The 15,838-nt window shown below is 43.1% G+C and overlaps 1 protein-coding gene across 4 annotated transcripts in view; it reads left to right on the top strand.

The window, feature by feature from the left end:
• The window catches only part of unc80 (unc80, NALCN channel complex subunit), a 139,197-nt gene extending 126,458 nt beyond the window's left edge, over positions 1 to 12,739 (top strand). For all 4 annotated transcript variants that reach the window (XM_089544604.1, XM_089544603.1, XM_089544602.1 and 1 more), the window contains 2 exons: positions 1,192 to 1,401; positions 6,994 to 12,739. In XM_089544604.1, the coding sequence (XP_089400730.1) occupies positions 1,192 to 1,401; positions 6,994 to 7,331 (548 nt within the window). In that variant the 3' untranslated portion in view covers positions 7,332 to 12,739. The remainder of the gene's footprint in view (positions 1 to 1,191; positions 1,402 to 6,993) is intronic.
• The last annotated feature ends 3,099 nt before the right edge of the window (positions 12,740 to 15,838 follow it).

The raw sequence follows: 15,838 nt of genomic DNA, 5'->3' as shown, positions 1-15,838 counted from the left end.
GGTTGCTACACTAAGTTACTCTTGCGCAGCTTTGTTTTTCTATAGCTCCCTTTTTAAGAATACGTTCTCCACATTTTATCATGAGCAGTGCAAGAGCGGCAATTGCTGTTTAGTTTTATTCCCTGCGGCAGCGTTAAAATCAGTGTAGGCATTGATTGCAATTTCTTGACAAAAATGCCATTTTGCAACTCACATCTCCCCTAAAATTGTTAGATCAATGACGCAGTGCTCTTCTAGGCAGAAGTAAAGGTGTCCTGTGTGAGTGAAGAGAACTGTAATAGAAATTGCAAGAAGGGCACAGCTGATCCTTGTGACGAATAGATGATTTAAGGCTGTAAAGCATCAGTGTTCTTGTCGTAGCTTGGCATCATGAATCGAAGCAAGCTGGCACGACTTCTATTTAATTAGCAAAATAAGATGCGCACTGATATGTAGTAATTCCAAGTGAATGCAGCATATTCCAATTTGGCAAAGATTAATGTCTAGTATGCAAACTTATGGATGGAAATGGGGGACATAGAACTTGATCCTGTGATCAAGTCAAGTGGTTTTGAACCGTCAGGATCAAGTTAAAAAATATGCTTGATGCAAGTAAGTTAGTCCAAGATACTAGCCGGATTTCATATAATTTAACGCTATGTATAGTTCACTGAACACTCATGGCAGTGGAGGCAATAAGAGGCAGTAAGACGCAGTTATACTTTCGCCTGTTATCTAAACATGAAGCACATCTGCTCTTGGCATTGCTGTAGAAAAAAGTGATGCAGTTGCCAGAGGGTTTTAGGAATGGGCTGAAAAGAGCTCATGCAACGTAATAAGTGAATATGAAAATAAAGCGGAATTCATATTCAGTGCAGTGCCTTTCAGTCTTTATGGGTTAAATGCCTGTATTTTTAGTAGCTATTCTGCAGTGTCTCCGAAGATCACCTCTTAACCCTGCATGTATTGATGATACTGTGTTGCCATCGATAATGCTCTCTGGTTGCCTTTGTCAAAGCTTTGTTAATACTTCTCAGCTCCCTGGAAGCAGAATAACTAATATGGCATTAAGGTGCCCCTGCCTGAATTGGTATCAGTCGCAAAGAATTTGTAGCATTTTGTGACTGATGCACCTCCGTTATCGTCTTGTGCAACGTCAACTAAAAGGCCACTGTTTCTATGGGGGCCACTTATAAAGTGTTGCTGTTGCAGTTTATCGACCAATGGAAGCCCTGGACATGGAGCACTCAGCATCGTCTGAGCCCCGCTTGTTCAGAAAGTCCACTCTCCTCATCAAAAAGAAAGGCAGCAAGAAAAGCACTGGTAGCAGCAGCCTGACATCTGTCGGTGTTGCCGAGAGTGGTGCCGCTACTGATGAGGAGACCCTTCAGGACAGTCTTCCAGAGGGCGTGGATTCTACCGGTACGGATGAGCTGCTTTTGTGGCTGCCTCATGTTTTATTTAGATTTTTTTCTCCTTCATTACCGCGATGATAGCATGGTATCAGACTAGAGCCGGCAGGCTCTAGTATGGAACAACTATTCTCCAGAAGCTGGACAGCTAATAAGTAGGCATGTGTGAATATTAAAATTTTCAAATATGAGTTGCGTACGAATAGGAAGAAAAAGTGGCTTCGAATGTTGAATATCTGTTCATTATGAAAAAAAGATATTCAGAGAAAGGTATATAGGCAAATGTTGTTTTCCTTCCTTTTTTTTTTTTACCAAAATAATCCGCGATCTTTGCAGTTAAAAATTAAACAAAACTAAACTGACTGAACACAATGCAAAAAAAAAAAAAAAACATGGCTTACACAGATATGTATACTGCTTGATTAGAAATCATAACAGCATGCAACTTGAAATGTAGTCATGCAAAATGAATGACAAAATTAGATGTATGAATTGACACATAACTGGCAACTTAAGGGGGGACGAGGGTCTTAAAACTAACTTTTTTATCTATGGCTAGAATCTCATGACATTTTGCTCACAGATGCATTTTTCTGTTCTGATTCCAAATATGTAATCATAATTCAGGTGGTGGTCTTAGATCTTACAGTCTAGAATGTAATTAGGTAATTTCTTACGCAGCCTTAATGAACTTTCTCAATGTATTTTGTTGCTTTTATTTACATGAATTGATATCCAGAGAGTTCCCATACCCGATGACATTCTTTGTTTTTTTTTATTTAGGCATGTCATCCTGATGTACTGTGTCGAGAGTAAAAGGTCGCAGTATTTGACACTCCAACACGTTAAGCTAATTGTAAACTGCTATTTATATGTGGCCTAAACAAAAAAAGCAAGAATGTCATCGGGTATGGGAATTTGCTGGTTATCAATTCATGCAATTAAAAGCAACAAAATGCAATGAGAAAGGTCATTAAAGCTGCGTAAGAAATTACCTAATTACACTCTAGAATTCAAGATAACTTTTGATCTAAGACCACCAGCTCAATTATGATTACATTTTTGGAATCAGAAGAGAAAAACGCATCTGTGTCCAAAATTTCATAAAATTTGAGCCACAAATAAAAAGGACAGCTTTAAGACCCTCGTCCCCCCTTTAATAAAAAAACATGATCGGTGGTAAAGCCACATTAATTTGGACTTCAGTGGATGGGAAGAAATGCCCAAATTATCCAAAAGTCGAGTTATCAAATGCCTCCCTCCCGCAGACCTTGAAAAACAAAAGAAACTGACGAAAATGTGAAAATGTAGTGAAGCTTTGTGAGGAGGCTACACCTCACAAACAGCGAACAGCCCATGACGAGAGCGCAGTTTTTAAGCATGAAATGCTTTTAGCTCCCGTTGTCGGCATTGTGGTGACGTCACGCCGAGACCGAGAGCCATCATCCGGGCACTGAAATCCACTCAATTCCACTCATCCGGGCTCTGAAACGAGAACATCCGGCACCGTACGAGACTTAACGAGAATCAACGAGACTCTCTAAGCCCTCCTACGGGACCGGCATACAAGCGCCGGTTGCTCTCCAAACGAGTCACAAAAAATAACTGCTGCCAGTGTCTTCTCAATGTTTATCAAGATATCAGTCGAGCTGTGCATTTGATAATGCACGGAATTATAATTTCCGATTTCTAATAACGCGTGGAAAAAGCACATACATGCCACAATACACTTCGTTGTCATACGTGATCTGTTAGGGGCTTTGAGAGAAGGCCGCTTAGAGAAAGAGGGCGAGAAGGGCTTTCGGAGGAAAACTTTCGCTCCCTCCCCAAGGATGGTGCTGCGGTCTCACACTCACGCATGTAAAAGACCGGCCGCTTGGCCTTCAAGCCCTTTCCCCCTCTGGCAGGCAGATGTATACACGCTCGCGGAGTATTCGAACGCGCTGCATATACATTCTTGTCAGGCCTGCGTCTCGTCGTGTCCGCGTACGCTTCTGCATCGTCCTGGATTTCAATGCCGCCACCGTCACAGCTGCTTAAGCCGAGCGATGGAGCCTGTGTTAGGCCCGTAAACATTTCATGCTTACTCTACTCTCGGTTATGGGAGAGGCGCAATTTTTTTAACATGCTGGAAGGACATTATAGAAGTGAGGAGAATGCACACCGGCGATGGAACAGCGAGACTGCATCTAAAAATATAAATAAGTGGCCAACGGCGCTACAGTTGGCAATCAAAAGTGGGCGGCTGGTGAATGCGGAGCCGGAAACTACTGTCGCAGTGGGCAAAGCCCAGAAAGCGAAACTATGCAGCCAGGCTATTTTTTGGCTTATTGCAGGAGCCCACCTTTGCTATCATGCCTGCCGTTATGTGCACGTCAGGTGTGCACGGGCTGCAATGCACCATGCTGTAGTTGAGGTACATGATCGGTCGCTCTGCCGGTGAACCACTCACTGGCACTCACTGCTACCGCCGTTAAGTTGCGGATAGACCGCTTTGGTAGAGCCAGGAAGGACCCTGCTTCTGCAGAACATGATCCGTTAACGCCTCACCAGTGGCTGATCCGTGTAACCGGAACCACGAAGTGAATGGGCAGCACTCCCATGCTGGTGTGCCCCATTCTGCTTCTCACTCGTCCGTTATCTAGCCGCTGGCGAGATCTCGTGCATGCTCAGCGTGCTGTCGGCAAAAAAATTGCTGGCCATGCGCTGTGGCGTTGTGCCCGGGAGCACTCGCTTGCATCCCAATGATGCAGGATGATGAGCACTTGTCCCGTGCAGCGTTAAGTGCTGAGCAAAAGGGCCGTGTACCTCACAAAGGTCCAAGCCTGGCAGCTTCCTAATGTGACTGGTCCATGCGATAAATGACGAAGAAGAAAGTGAAGAGGATGCCTCTGTACTCTTTTTTCCTGACACTCTAAACCTGATGTTGCGTAGATGTTGTGGTTTTCCCATGGTCGGATTTACGAAAGTCTGTGGTTATCGGTCACTTCCAAATATTTTGAAATTCTTGAATATCCATTTCTCGAATTGAATATGAAATAAACAGAAAACATATTCTGTTCACAATATTCAAAATTTTCAATATTCGCACACCTCTACTTATAAGGGATCTCTGCCTGAGTCAGGATAAGAGTTAATGAAGAATACCTGAGTAATTTGCGATTCACTGATGACATTGCCTTGCTAAGCCACTCAGGACAAGAACTGCAAAGCATGATCAATCAGTTAGACAGGCAGAGCAGAACGGTGGGGCTAAGAATTAACATGCAGAAAACCAAAGTAATGTTCAACAGCCTAGCAAGGGAACAGCAGTTCGCAATTGGTAGCGAGGTGCTGGAAGTAGTAAGAGAGTATGTCTACTTAGGGCAGGTAGTGACCGCAGATCCAGATCATGAGAGGGAAATAACTAGAGGAATAAAAATGGGGTGGAGCGCATATGGCAGGTTCTCTCAGATCATGAGTGGTAGCTTACCAATATCCCTGAAGAGAAAAGTATACAACAGCTGTATCCTGCCAGTACTCACCTGTGGGGCAGAAACGTGGAGGCTAACAAAGAGGGTTCAGCTTAAGTTAAGAACAACGCAGTGAGCTATGGAAAGGAAAATGATAGGTGTAACGTTAAGAGATCGGAAGAGGGCGGAGTGGGTGAGGGAACAAACGCGGGTTAATGACATCTTAGTTGAAATCAAGAGGAAGAAATGGGCTTGGGCAGGGCATGTAATCCGAAGGCAAGATAATCGCTGGTCCTTAAGGGTAACGGTGTGGATTCCAAGAGAAAGCAAACGTAGCAGGGGACGGCAGAAAGTTAGGTGGGCGGATGAGATTAAGAAGTTTGCGGGGATACAGTGGCGGCAACTGACAAAGGACAGGCTTAATTGGAGAGACATGGGAGAGGCCTTTGCCCTGCAGTGGGTGTAGTCAGGCTGATGATGATGATGATGATGAATTTGAAGTTTGCTGGACCAGGAAAAGTGGATGAATTGAGAAGGTTTTTGGTTTATCTTTTTTTAAAAAGAAAGGAAAATGAAAAAAAAAATGCAAAGATTCATTTCAAAGCTAGATTGATTTTAATTTGTGTGGAATAAAATGGCCTGAAGTACATTGCTGCGGGAGTTCTTCTTGTACTAGTTAGCAGCACCCAGAGTAATTTTTTCAATTGGGTTGATGCATGTGTTTTGATAGTGTACGTATTGCACTGAACAGAGCCATGGTCATCGTGTAATGATTTGATAAGTTCTGCTTTGGTAAAATCTCAGGCAGGACTTCATTGTTCACTATAAGTCTTCGTTGTCATATTCCCGCGGTTATGCCAGTTTTGTTCTCCTATATATCATGTTCACACATCTGCAGTGCAGGATTCATTATCACTTGGTGGGAAATTTTTCCTTAGAGCATGTTGTTTCTGTTTCGATGCGCATGGTGCATTGAGTGGTCCAGTGAAAGAGATGCGCTTATTAATGTTAAATACATTCGCTACACTGAAGAGTACAGTGAAAGATATGCAACTCACATAGTGCTTATTCTGAAAGTACATTTACCTTTTAGCATCCCTGATTAAGCTCGTTCATAAATAGCCATGCCTCATTAATATGACCCCCGTTAATATGGACGGCATGAATTACAGACGGTTTTTCTGGGAACCAAACTTTTTTTCACTGTTAATATGGAAACTCTCTGTCCAGAGAATGGATTAGGGGAAATTGCTGAGAGCCCATTGGGACCCAGCTATTGCTGTCACACTAATATGGACGGTGATGAGAACAAAATTACTGTGCCCCACCCAGCTGTTTCATTTTGTGCATTTTGAGCGAAGGACACCACAGGGAATATAGTGAGAAAGTTCAAGTGACAGCGTGATGGTTCTCTCCTCCTGTGGTCTCATGCCTTACAGTGCCAAGTTGCCAGCTCGATGTGCCTTACCATTTTCCGTGTTGCACAAACGGCTGTGAAGAAAACTCTCTGCAGCTTGTGTCCTGTAGACAGCCGCATTCAGCAGCCATCAACTGACTGAATGCCGATATGTAGTGGCGATTCATAGGATGTGAACAATTGTAGCAGGAGTTAGGCCATTTAGCCATGAGATGCCATCATGCATATTGTGGACTACTAGGCGTGTCAAGCTGCGCCACATTATTTCAAGAATAATGGCCACCAGGATAATGGGCTTGTAGCTCCCAAAATTATGTACAGTTTTAATTTCACTGGTTATCACTATGCACAAAAGCAGACTTTATACATATGTTGAGATTTCTCATTACAACACTGGCATGCAGGACAGTGTGTAATGACAGTGGAAAGAAACTGGGCCACTGTACAACTGACAGGCACAGCCATTAGTCATAAAATCTGTAAGCTGTGCCTCAGAACCAGCTCCTGTTTATAAGTGCCATCAACCAATCCAGCTCGTTCATAAGTTATAGCGATAGTTCTCAGAAAATGCTGTAAGCATCACAATATTTGAAAAATTTGATTTTGTGAGCATATCCCATCCTGAAACAGAAACATGATAAAACAGCCCATCTGCACTGCACAAAGCAGAAAGCTGGTGAATGTAAAGCATATGATAGCATTGTCACAGCACTCCTATATTGTTGCTTTGCAGGAGAGGGCCCACCAACCCCTACAGCATCTAGACCTCAGTCTCCCGAGACAGGGGAGCCACAGAGGCCAAGGCACCGGCTTCAGCGCCAGAAGGCACAGAGCCGCAAGACATTCAGATTTGGCAAATCGAGGCGGGGAGCTGGCTGGGCGGCAACTGAGGTGGGGATTGCCACTGCTGCTGATGATGCACCGCCGCCTACGCTGGCCGAAGAGGAGCCAGAAGGCCGACCCCGCCCCACTCGGGCATCCTCCATCCATGGCCTGCCTGCCAGTGCCGTGAGCACTCTCAGTGCCCTGGCTAGCGACCACAAAGCAGAGGATCGCTCAGCCAAAGACTGAGCACACAGAGAAGGGCTGTAGGGCGCTATGCCTAGCAATCAGTCTTGTCTTTGAGCTTTTTACTTTTGGACTGCAGCCAAAGGTAAAAGTGCTTGTATAACTAGGTGGCTGTCCGCAGACACTGCTTGACAAGTGTACAGTGATACCAGGTGAGACACCTGATAGTCATAGAAGCTGGCAGAGAGCAGAATGGTTGAGTTTTGTGATGGTGCACGATACACTTGATATGGGCGTTTAACATCCTGTCCTTAGGCTAACATAAGTAAAAAAATGCACTCATTGGTAATGGCCTTTTTCGAATGTGAGGAAAGGACAAAAAACGAAAGGAACTGGCCCTTAGCTGCGAAATCTTACCTTTAGTTTGTTCTTTGTGTTGACAGATGCATATGAATAACACATTAGTTCATTTTGCTTCTTTAGTTGCTTCCGGTGGAAGCCACTTTTTTGAGGTGCTAGTTTCTTGTGTACCAACCAGGCTTGCATTAATATTTGTCTGAGGCGTTGAAGCCTGACTCGCTAGTCAAGTTTTTGTTGTGTGCACTTTGTCACTTCATTTTATCTTTGTGTCCTTATGAAGCTAGTCATTTTTGAAAACGGAAGTGAGAACATGCTTTTTGGTACAGTGCAGTGGTTAAAGTGTTCTTATGACTCAAGCTAAATGAAGGCTTCCCTGTACTGTACTTTGTTGTGGATCAAATGACTCTTGGCAGTGTAAGCTCTGTGTTGTCACCCAAAGTTCAAGTGTTGCAGTGAGATTTAAAAGCAGGAGCTACTGAGCCTCATTATGCGGGCTGTAAGGGACAGAGGATCAAGCTGATAAAAAATCACAAGCTACAGTGCCTATGCAAGCTTTCGTGTCTCACACGACTAGCTTTGCAGTGATTCCTGAAGTTTGTTTTATGTTGTCCTTCACAGTTACAAAAGACGATGATGCAAGGCATTAAATCATTGGAAATGACCTTTGGACCATAAGTATGCTGCTTGCTTGATGGGTCCTTACCATTTTCTTCAACAATATGACATTCACCCATGAAACAGCATCACATGGCTTCCAGTTGGAATCAGTTCACAATCCTTAGCCCACTGACATTCAAACAAATGAACTGTGCGAAAAGAACAGGGACTGAAAATGAAACATACGCATAGATATGTCTGCATTGCATATAGTATGTTCACCGTGTTTGCTCTTTCCTTTTTCCTTGCTCCTTTCGTGCAGTTTATTTGTCTGTCAGTATGCACCAGACTGCTTCATCATGCGTGTTCTTGGACTGATGTCCAATTTTTTTCTTCAAATGTGCGAGCAGAACAGTGATAAATGGCAATAGTTTTCTTGTACTATTGTCATGCAGCTTGTGTTCTGTGTTGTTTATATTTAAGTTAGCAGAAAAAGGTGCCAAACATGAAGTTTTGGAGACAGTGTAAAGTATTAATTAAGGCATCCTGTTAATTTTGAGGAGTCAGCAGTGCTGTAGAGAGAAAGAGGTCAGACCCCTGAGATGGTGCCTCTTGAAGCATTGCATCTTTGCACCATTGCTTTACAGTTCTGCAGAAATTATCTGCTCTGTTTTGAATTAATCGAAAGACAAGTGACGCTAACATGATGTTATAAGGCAGATCACCGATTTTTAAAGTTCGTCTAAACCTGGGTGGTAAAGTAAACATTTCTTTTATGAGTGATTGCAAGTTGTCAGCTACTTAAAAGGACAGAATTCTGCTAAAAGTGACTCATAAGCAGGTTTTCCTGCTGGTTATAAACCTTCCTGCTTTACTGCCTTGCATGTTTTTGTTTTCACAGACTGTGAGTCCCAACATTAACTGCGAATACCTGGTCGCAGTGAGCTGACATTGTGTCGATGTGCTCAAATATATGGATAAGAGAGCATGCATTGAGCAAGCTCATTGCCATTGCTGTTGGTGCTGCCATATGGGAGAAAGTTTGGGCTTGATGTTACAGGACAAACATGTTGGTCCATCAACAGGGCTTCGAGTACTTTGCGCAGCGTAATGTAGTGTTGTTTAGCGTTATTTGAAAATTCATGTTCTTGTTGAGAACAAAGGAACAGAATTCGTGCTCTTCTTAGCTGTCCTTGCTGGAGTTGATCAGTGTGGACTCCTGGATTCGGTGATTGCTTTGTAGCCATTATCGTGTGCCACTAAAATGAGCCAGATACCTGTTTTAGGGTTTTTGAGAAGGTAGCAAGGCAGGGTGCACGGCCAACTGATCAGGCGTTGGAAGCTGTTACTTTTTGATTTCTTTTTTCATATTTGCATTTGACGGACTGTTGGGAAGCACTTAACTGCAATTGTGGTTTCCTTGGTAAAAGCAAATATTTAATATTTATTTAATTTTTCGCATGAACTAGACCATCTGTTAGACACCAATGTAGCTATTTATCACAAAAATTGGTCATATATCCTATCTGCAGTGTCATTTGTGCAAGCAGAACTGTCACTTTTGGCTGCTTAGACAGCACTGTAGAACAGATGTGTTGTGGGCTGGGTGGTGTGTGTGGCTTTGGTATCTGCGGCATGTCTTCGGTGTTCACAGTGCTGCACACAAGCCTTACTTTGAATGGTTTCAAAATCACAAACTGCCCCAAGAAAGGTCGCCGCATCTTGCCCGCGTTGCGATGCAATGCACTGACAGATTGTTTTGTCACAAAGTAGTGACATTTCCCGTCTGTTCCCCGGGTGAATTGGAAGGGTCATTTTGCTCCAATGAGGTGTTTTTGCCTCAAGAATGCTGTTGCAAACCGCATCTTCAACTGCTTTTTGGAGGTCAAGGTTCCTTTAATCTTTTTTTTTTTTTTTACTAGAAACAGCGCAAGTTACAGCCTGTCATATGCACAGAGTAGTCATAGCTGATGTTTTCATTTAGTGTCCCTCATGGCAGGGAGAAAGTAGCGTTCAAGACTGAGGCACAGAAAGCAGTACTAAGTGCAGTGTAGTGACAGAGACCAAAGTTCTCACGATGCCAAATTTAGCCCAGTGTCCGCACAGGCTAATAGGGCCTTGCCTCAGCACTCTTTCTGCTGCTACCCGACGACATTGAGGCAGAAGTTACAGGCGAGGAAGCTGCATGTTGTCGCTGTACCGTTTACTTGTATCCCATTGCTTTTTTATTGTTTGAGCCAGGAGTCATGACAGTAACGTCCTTGCCCCTTGTTTTCAACCGATGTACTCCAGCTGGGACTGGGTTGCGCCTGTTTTATCTTTATGATGCTTTGTAGGTTGCTGGAAATAGTATGAATTGCTGGGAAAGTCAGTCTGAAATTTTTTCAAAGTATACTTTACAGGGTTTTTTAAGCCAAAGAAAGACCTCCTTTGTGATACCTAGTGTGCAAGCAAATCACTGAGATGCCGGTTTTCTGTTGCAGTACCAGTGAATTGCTCTGTTGAACAGTGTTACGTCACTAATCCCAGAGACTTGTTATTGCATATCGCATTGTTTTACCGCCTTTGTATGCTGTCTGAGTTGATGTCGTCTTGGTGGATACCCGTTTGTTGTTGCTGATGAGATGCTTACTGCAGAGCTCTGCAGGCTCCATCCAGAACATTTAATGGAAGCCCAACCGTGACATCGTTCAAAGCTCATGACTGAGCTTTTAGTTAAGGTGCGCATATACCGTCATTTTTTCTTGAAAGTTGATGTCGGGTTTCATGCATTTCAAACACCTGTGCCACAAGTTTTCGTGCCAACACAAAATATGTTGCCATATATTGCGTCCAAGTGATATGCACAACTAGGTATAGCCGCTGAAGTACCAATTGGGTGAGCTACAGCTATTGGTTCTTGCTTTACAAGCAGCAGTGCAAGAAATAAGCATTCCAGAAATGCTGGTATGTGAACTTTTTGCCAGCACGTGTAATGTAATATATGTTCCACCCTGCTTTCTTTAGGGAAATCTTAATTTTGGTGCCAAAGTGGCCCTTGTGTCCTATTGCAAGTTTCTAATGTTCCTGCATATGCAAAAATTTTAAATTTGGGCACTAATTGCTAGCTGTTATGATGTTTAAAACTGTTCTGGCGCTGGACATGCTTAAGGTGTACTTAATCTCAAGTTACTGTTGCAAGGCAACTTGGAGGCGAATCGTACAAGCCTCCCTGCAAATGCCGCTAAATAAGAAAAATGGAATATATACATGTCTGTTATGAGATGTTTGCAGAAAAAAACCTGACAGGAGCAATACACACAAGGCCTTGCTTCAGTCCATAAAAAATTTAAGCAGGCTGTGGTAGCCTGAATAGTCTTCGCTCATGTATTGTCAGTTTGTAGTATGACATTGCTGGGAACAGCGAAATGCTGTGTTAGCTTTTTCATCTGCGTTGCTTCACTTCAGTTGAGCAGTGTACCTAATGTGCTAGCCAAAATATATGTTGGAGGATGAACAACAATGTTGCAGTGTCTCTGTATATCATATCGTATTTCGTAAACAAGGCTTGTAGTAGGAACACCTGTTGCAGCGAATAAGCACATTTCCTTAGATAGAGAAGGAGTTAAGTACTACTCCAGTTGAAGTGGAGCAGAGGAGGAGGAGCTAGAATGGCGTAGTGGAGGAGTTGGAGTCGAGTAGTAGGAGAGTACTCCTGTGCAGAGTACCGATGTGCGATAAGTGTAGAGAGAAGAAAGATTGGCGGTTTCATGAGAGGCCTCCACAGTTACAGCAGTGCACCAGTCTGCTGTCTCGAGCTAAGGTGCCAACACACACAAGAAGCATTTGTTGCTGTTATTTGTCTGTGTCATTTTAACTGTACTGTGTCAATGTTGTGTGCCTATGCAGTGTCTTCCTTGTGTTGTGACAGCAAAACAAGAGCAGCATAGCGCTAGGCAAGATAAGAGCCATAGTGTTGCGCCTAGGCTTCCTAGTTGTGGTAGTTGCAATCAGTACCTGTTTGTTGTTGCTGCTGTGCCAATGATGTTCTAGTGAGACTCTATGCTAAATAGCACTTGTTAATCGATGTGCAACAGTGTCACGTTAACCGGTAGCGTGTTGCTTGACTGCTACTAGTCAGATTGCATGTGGTACATTTGTAGTCCAGTTGGCGAGCTGCTTGCCCGAAGCTTGTTTTGGGGGAGAGTGCAGGCTTTCTTTTCATAGTCAGATGCTTCGTGTATCGATTGATGGCTGGCTTTTTTCCAAACAGGCATTTCTGATGCCTCGAAGGATGTATTGTTGACATGCCAATGTTAGTCTAACTGTCCATTCATTATGCAGGAGCCAATTTTACAAGCATGCCAGAATATAAAATAGTATATTTAAGTTTATCAATGTTGTGTACAATAAGCTAGTGACGTGTTTTCTAGGCATTTGTTTTTCTATTGCAGTTGGTCTTCAGCCTTGTACAAGCATTCCTATTTTGAATGCATTCGTACAATAAAGCTTGTGCAAAATGATGTGTCTGTTAATTTACAGCAGTTTTATTCATGGCAAAATGAGACTAGCCCCTTTAAAGATGGCATCATTTTAGTATCACACTTAGCATCAAACTAGGCATGTCTGTTCCAAGAACCTTCAGTGCACATGGACGTTGTGAATGATAACATTGCAATATTAACAGACTGCACTCAAAGAAATTGTGATTTACATCAAACAGTCAGAACATCCACCTGAAAATAAATGCAAAAATATAGCACTATTGTTTCACGTTACTGAACTTGTGTTCAGTGGAACATTCAATAGTATATCAAACGGCATGCCGTGTCCCTGCAAGTGGTACTTCTAATGAAGCTCCCACAGTCACTTTTTGTGCGTGGAGCTGGGACGGATGTGCGTCACATGGTGAACACAGGGTGTGTTTGAGGGCAGCCTTCAGTCTTGTTCTCATTTTTCACGTGACACTGGTGTTGTGTGGAAGAGCTGACTTTCATTACTCAGCTTATTATGCGGTGAAGCCTACTAGGTGACCAGTGTTGTGCAGAAGAGCTGGGTTTCGTTACACAGCTTATTATGCAGTGAAGCCTACTAGGTGACCAGTATTGTGCAGAAAAGCTGGGTTTTGTTACACAGCTTATCATGCGGTGAAGCCCGCTAGGTGACCAGTGTTATGCAGAAGAGCTGGGTTTCGTTACACTACTCATTATGTGGTGAAGCCTGCTAGGTGACTGGAGGTCCTCTCCTGCTGTGCTTAGCTTGCTTCACTGCCAAAGACATGGAAACCAACTGCTCCTTTGCTTTAATGAGATATTATTCTATTGTAGTGTACTGGTAGGTAGTAGTGGTTGTCTAAGAGACACCTTGCACGCACCACTGGTAACAGGATTAGATCTCTTAGGATAGGCGGTGGCTAGTTGCAAAGCACCATTTGCTGTGGCTTTGCTACAAAGTAAGCTGAACCTAGTGAGGCTTAGAGTGGCATGTTGCTGCAAGAAGCATGCCACTAGCAGAAGTCCACTGTATTCTTGCTTCTATGTAACAAATAAGCTTATCTATTCTCTTTTGTATACTGAATCATTGATTTATCAAACTATTTCACAATCCTGTTAAAGTTCTATACATCTGGGATCGACAGTACTTTGTACGACGTTGGTCTTTTGATCCTTTCTTTCTGGTGCTGCCCATACAATATGTTCTTAAAATATTTATTTCAGAACTTCTGAAGAATGTGCCTGTGGGGATGAGAAGCTGTATACAGCAGTGTGTTACTTATTTTCTGCAGGTCCCATTTCCACCCATCACACCTAGGCCGGTGTTTATTTATTTCCGCGAAAAATCGGCAGGTGCTTTTTGGCGTATTATTTCGTTTTGCGAAATCTGTGTTTTTCGGTTAGTTGTACGGCACAAACTCTAAAAGGAGCGATTATCGACGAAAAAGAAAAAAGCTGCTCTCGAAAGGAGCAATAGACTCTAAGAGCTGAATTTTTTTGTTTACCTTATTCATATGCAGCCTGTGCACAGTTGGTTTTAGTAGGAGAATTGCTGACCTTGTTGACTTGATTGTGTTAGCATGCCTTTATTGATGGCACCCAACTTCGAAAATGCTAGTTCGACATTAGCACTGGAGACGTTAAAAGGCGCTTGCAAAAAACCGGAGTAGTTGCACACATATAGTTCCCAAAACAACGGATCGACAACCACAGCACTGTGCCTATAAGGTGGGAAGTTTCGACCTCCAGACAAAGCTTCAAGCTGCTGTCCCGCACTATGAGTCTGAAGTCTGTTCGTAGAATGCAAAATACTCTGGCAGCTCCTTTTCCACAATAATTCACAATTAGGAGGTCAATGTAGGGGTCACCAGTGAATTGCCAGTCAGAATAGTAGTTCCACTAGATGTTGTTAAGCAACTTGTCAGTACACCTTGAAGAATGATGTACAAAACTTGCTGGCTACAATCCTAGGTCCTTATCTACAATATTCATTTGGTTGTCCACGCCTTAGTGGTCTTCTGCAGGAGCCAGATTCCACTTCCTTAGCAGGGCAACACACTTCATACCAAGGAGAAGACACATCTTGCACAGAAGGTTCCAGCTCCGACTGAAGAGTCATAACCTTGAGTAACGAGCCAGACGTCTCATACAGAAAGACCATTTCTATAAGTTTTTCTGAATACTCTAGTTTAGACAAGTGATTTAAGCTTCTGGCTTTTCTCTTCAACAGTGTCAGAGGCTACTGAGAAATGGCAAAGTTTGCTACTAATGCTTCACAACATCGGCAACAAGCTGATGGAAAATTGTCATTAGGGCGCTCATTGCGGAGTCAATTTTTTTTTGGAGCTCAAGACCTAATAAAAACGATATATAAAATTGAACTCAATGCTTTAGTTTCCAGTAGCTTTTCATGAGAGCCGTGATCCAGTACTCTCTGTGGAGATTACTGCTGTTGCCCATGAGCTCCGCCGAATCCGAGGTTTCATCGCTGTAGATTTAAAAGAAACGGGGCCATGCATTGACCTGCAAAATTAGTGCTAATGACAAACTTTCCTCGCATCGAATGTGCTGCCTGCGCTTAGGTGCTTGGCTGTGTCCACTGCACTCTTCAGAAGAGGAAATGAATCACTGTTGAAATATTCTTGTCGACAAGCGTTGAAACATTGGTGGTATTGTTCTGAGTGTCTCCTTAGCGTTTCTGTCTTTGAAAGGGGAAGGAGGATGATTGTTCATTGGTGAAAAATGGCCGTCAGCCAACCTCAACATAGACATAAACCGGCGACTTTCGATTTTAACGGATTCCAGAATTTTTTTTACTGGTGGATGTTTATCAGTGTTTTTCGGTTAAAACCAGAAAGTACTTCACCTGATCATGGCTTTGGTGTTCGTTGGCTGCTCATGTGATGTGAAACTGGGATGCATTCTTACAGCACTTGCTCTTCCTAGTGGTGGCAGCACTGTGTATTGCATCCCCACGTAGAGGACATTTAATTACACAAATACACAACATTGCTTGGATTACTTGTCAGGAGCTGCTGCACTTTCAAGAAGGCCCTTTCCATGATGGACGTATCACTCATGCCAAGCTCTCCTAGTGTATATGTTCCAGTGTAAACAAGTCCTTTACATTACACAACACAG

This window comes from Amblyomma mixtum, chromosome 5 (assembly GCF_055824585.1).
Source record: "Amblyomma mixtum isolate Tamu chromosome 5, ASM5582458v1, whole genome shotgun sequence".
NCBI lineage: Eukaryota > Metazoa > Arthropoda > Arachnida > Ixodida > Ixodidae > Amblyomma > Amblyomma mixtum.
The sequence above is the reverse complement of the archived record's forward strand: the minus strand, read 5'-3'. Positions and strand labels throughout refer to the sequence as shown.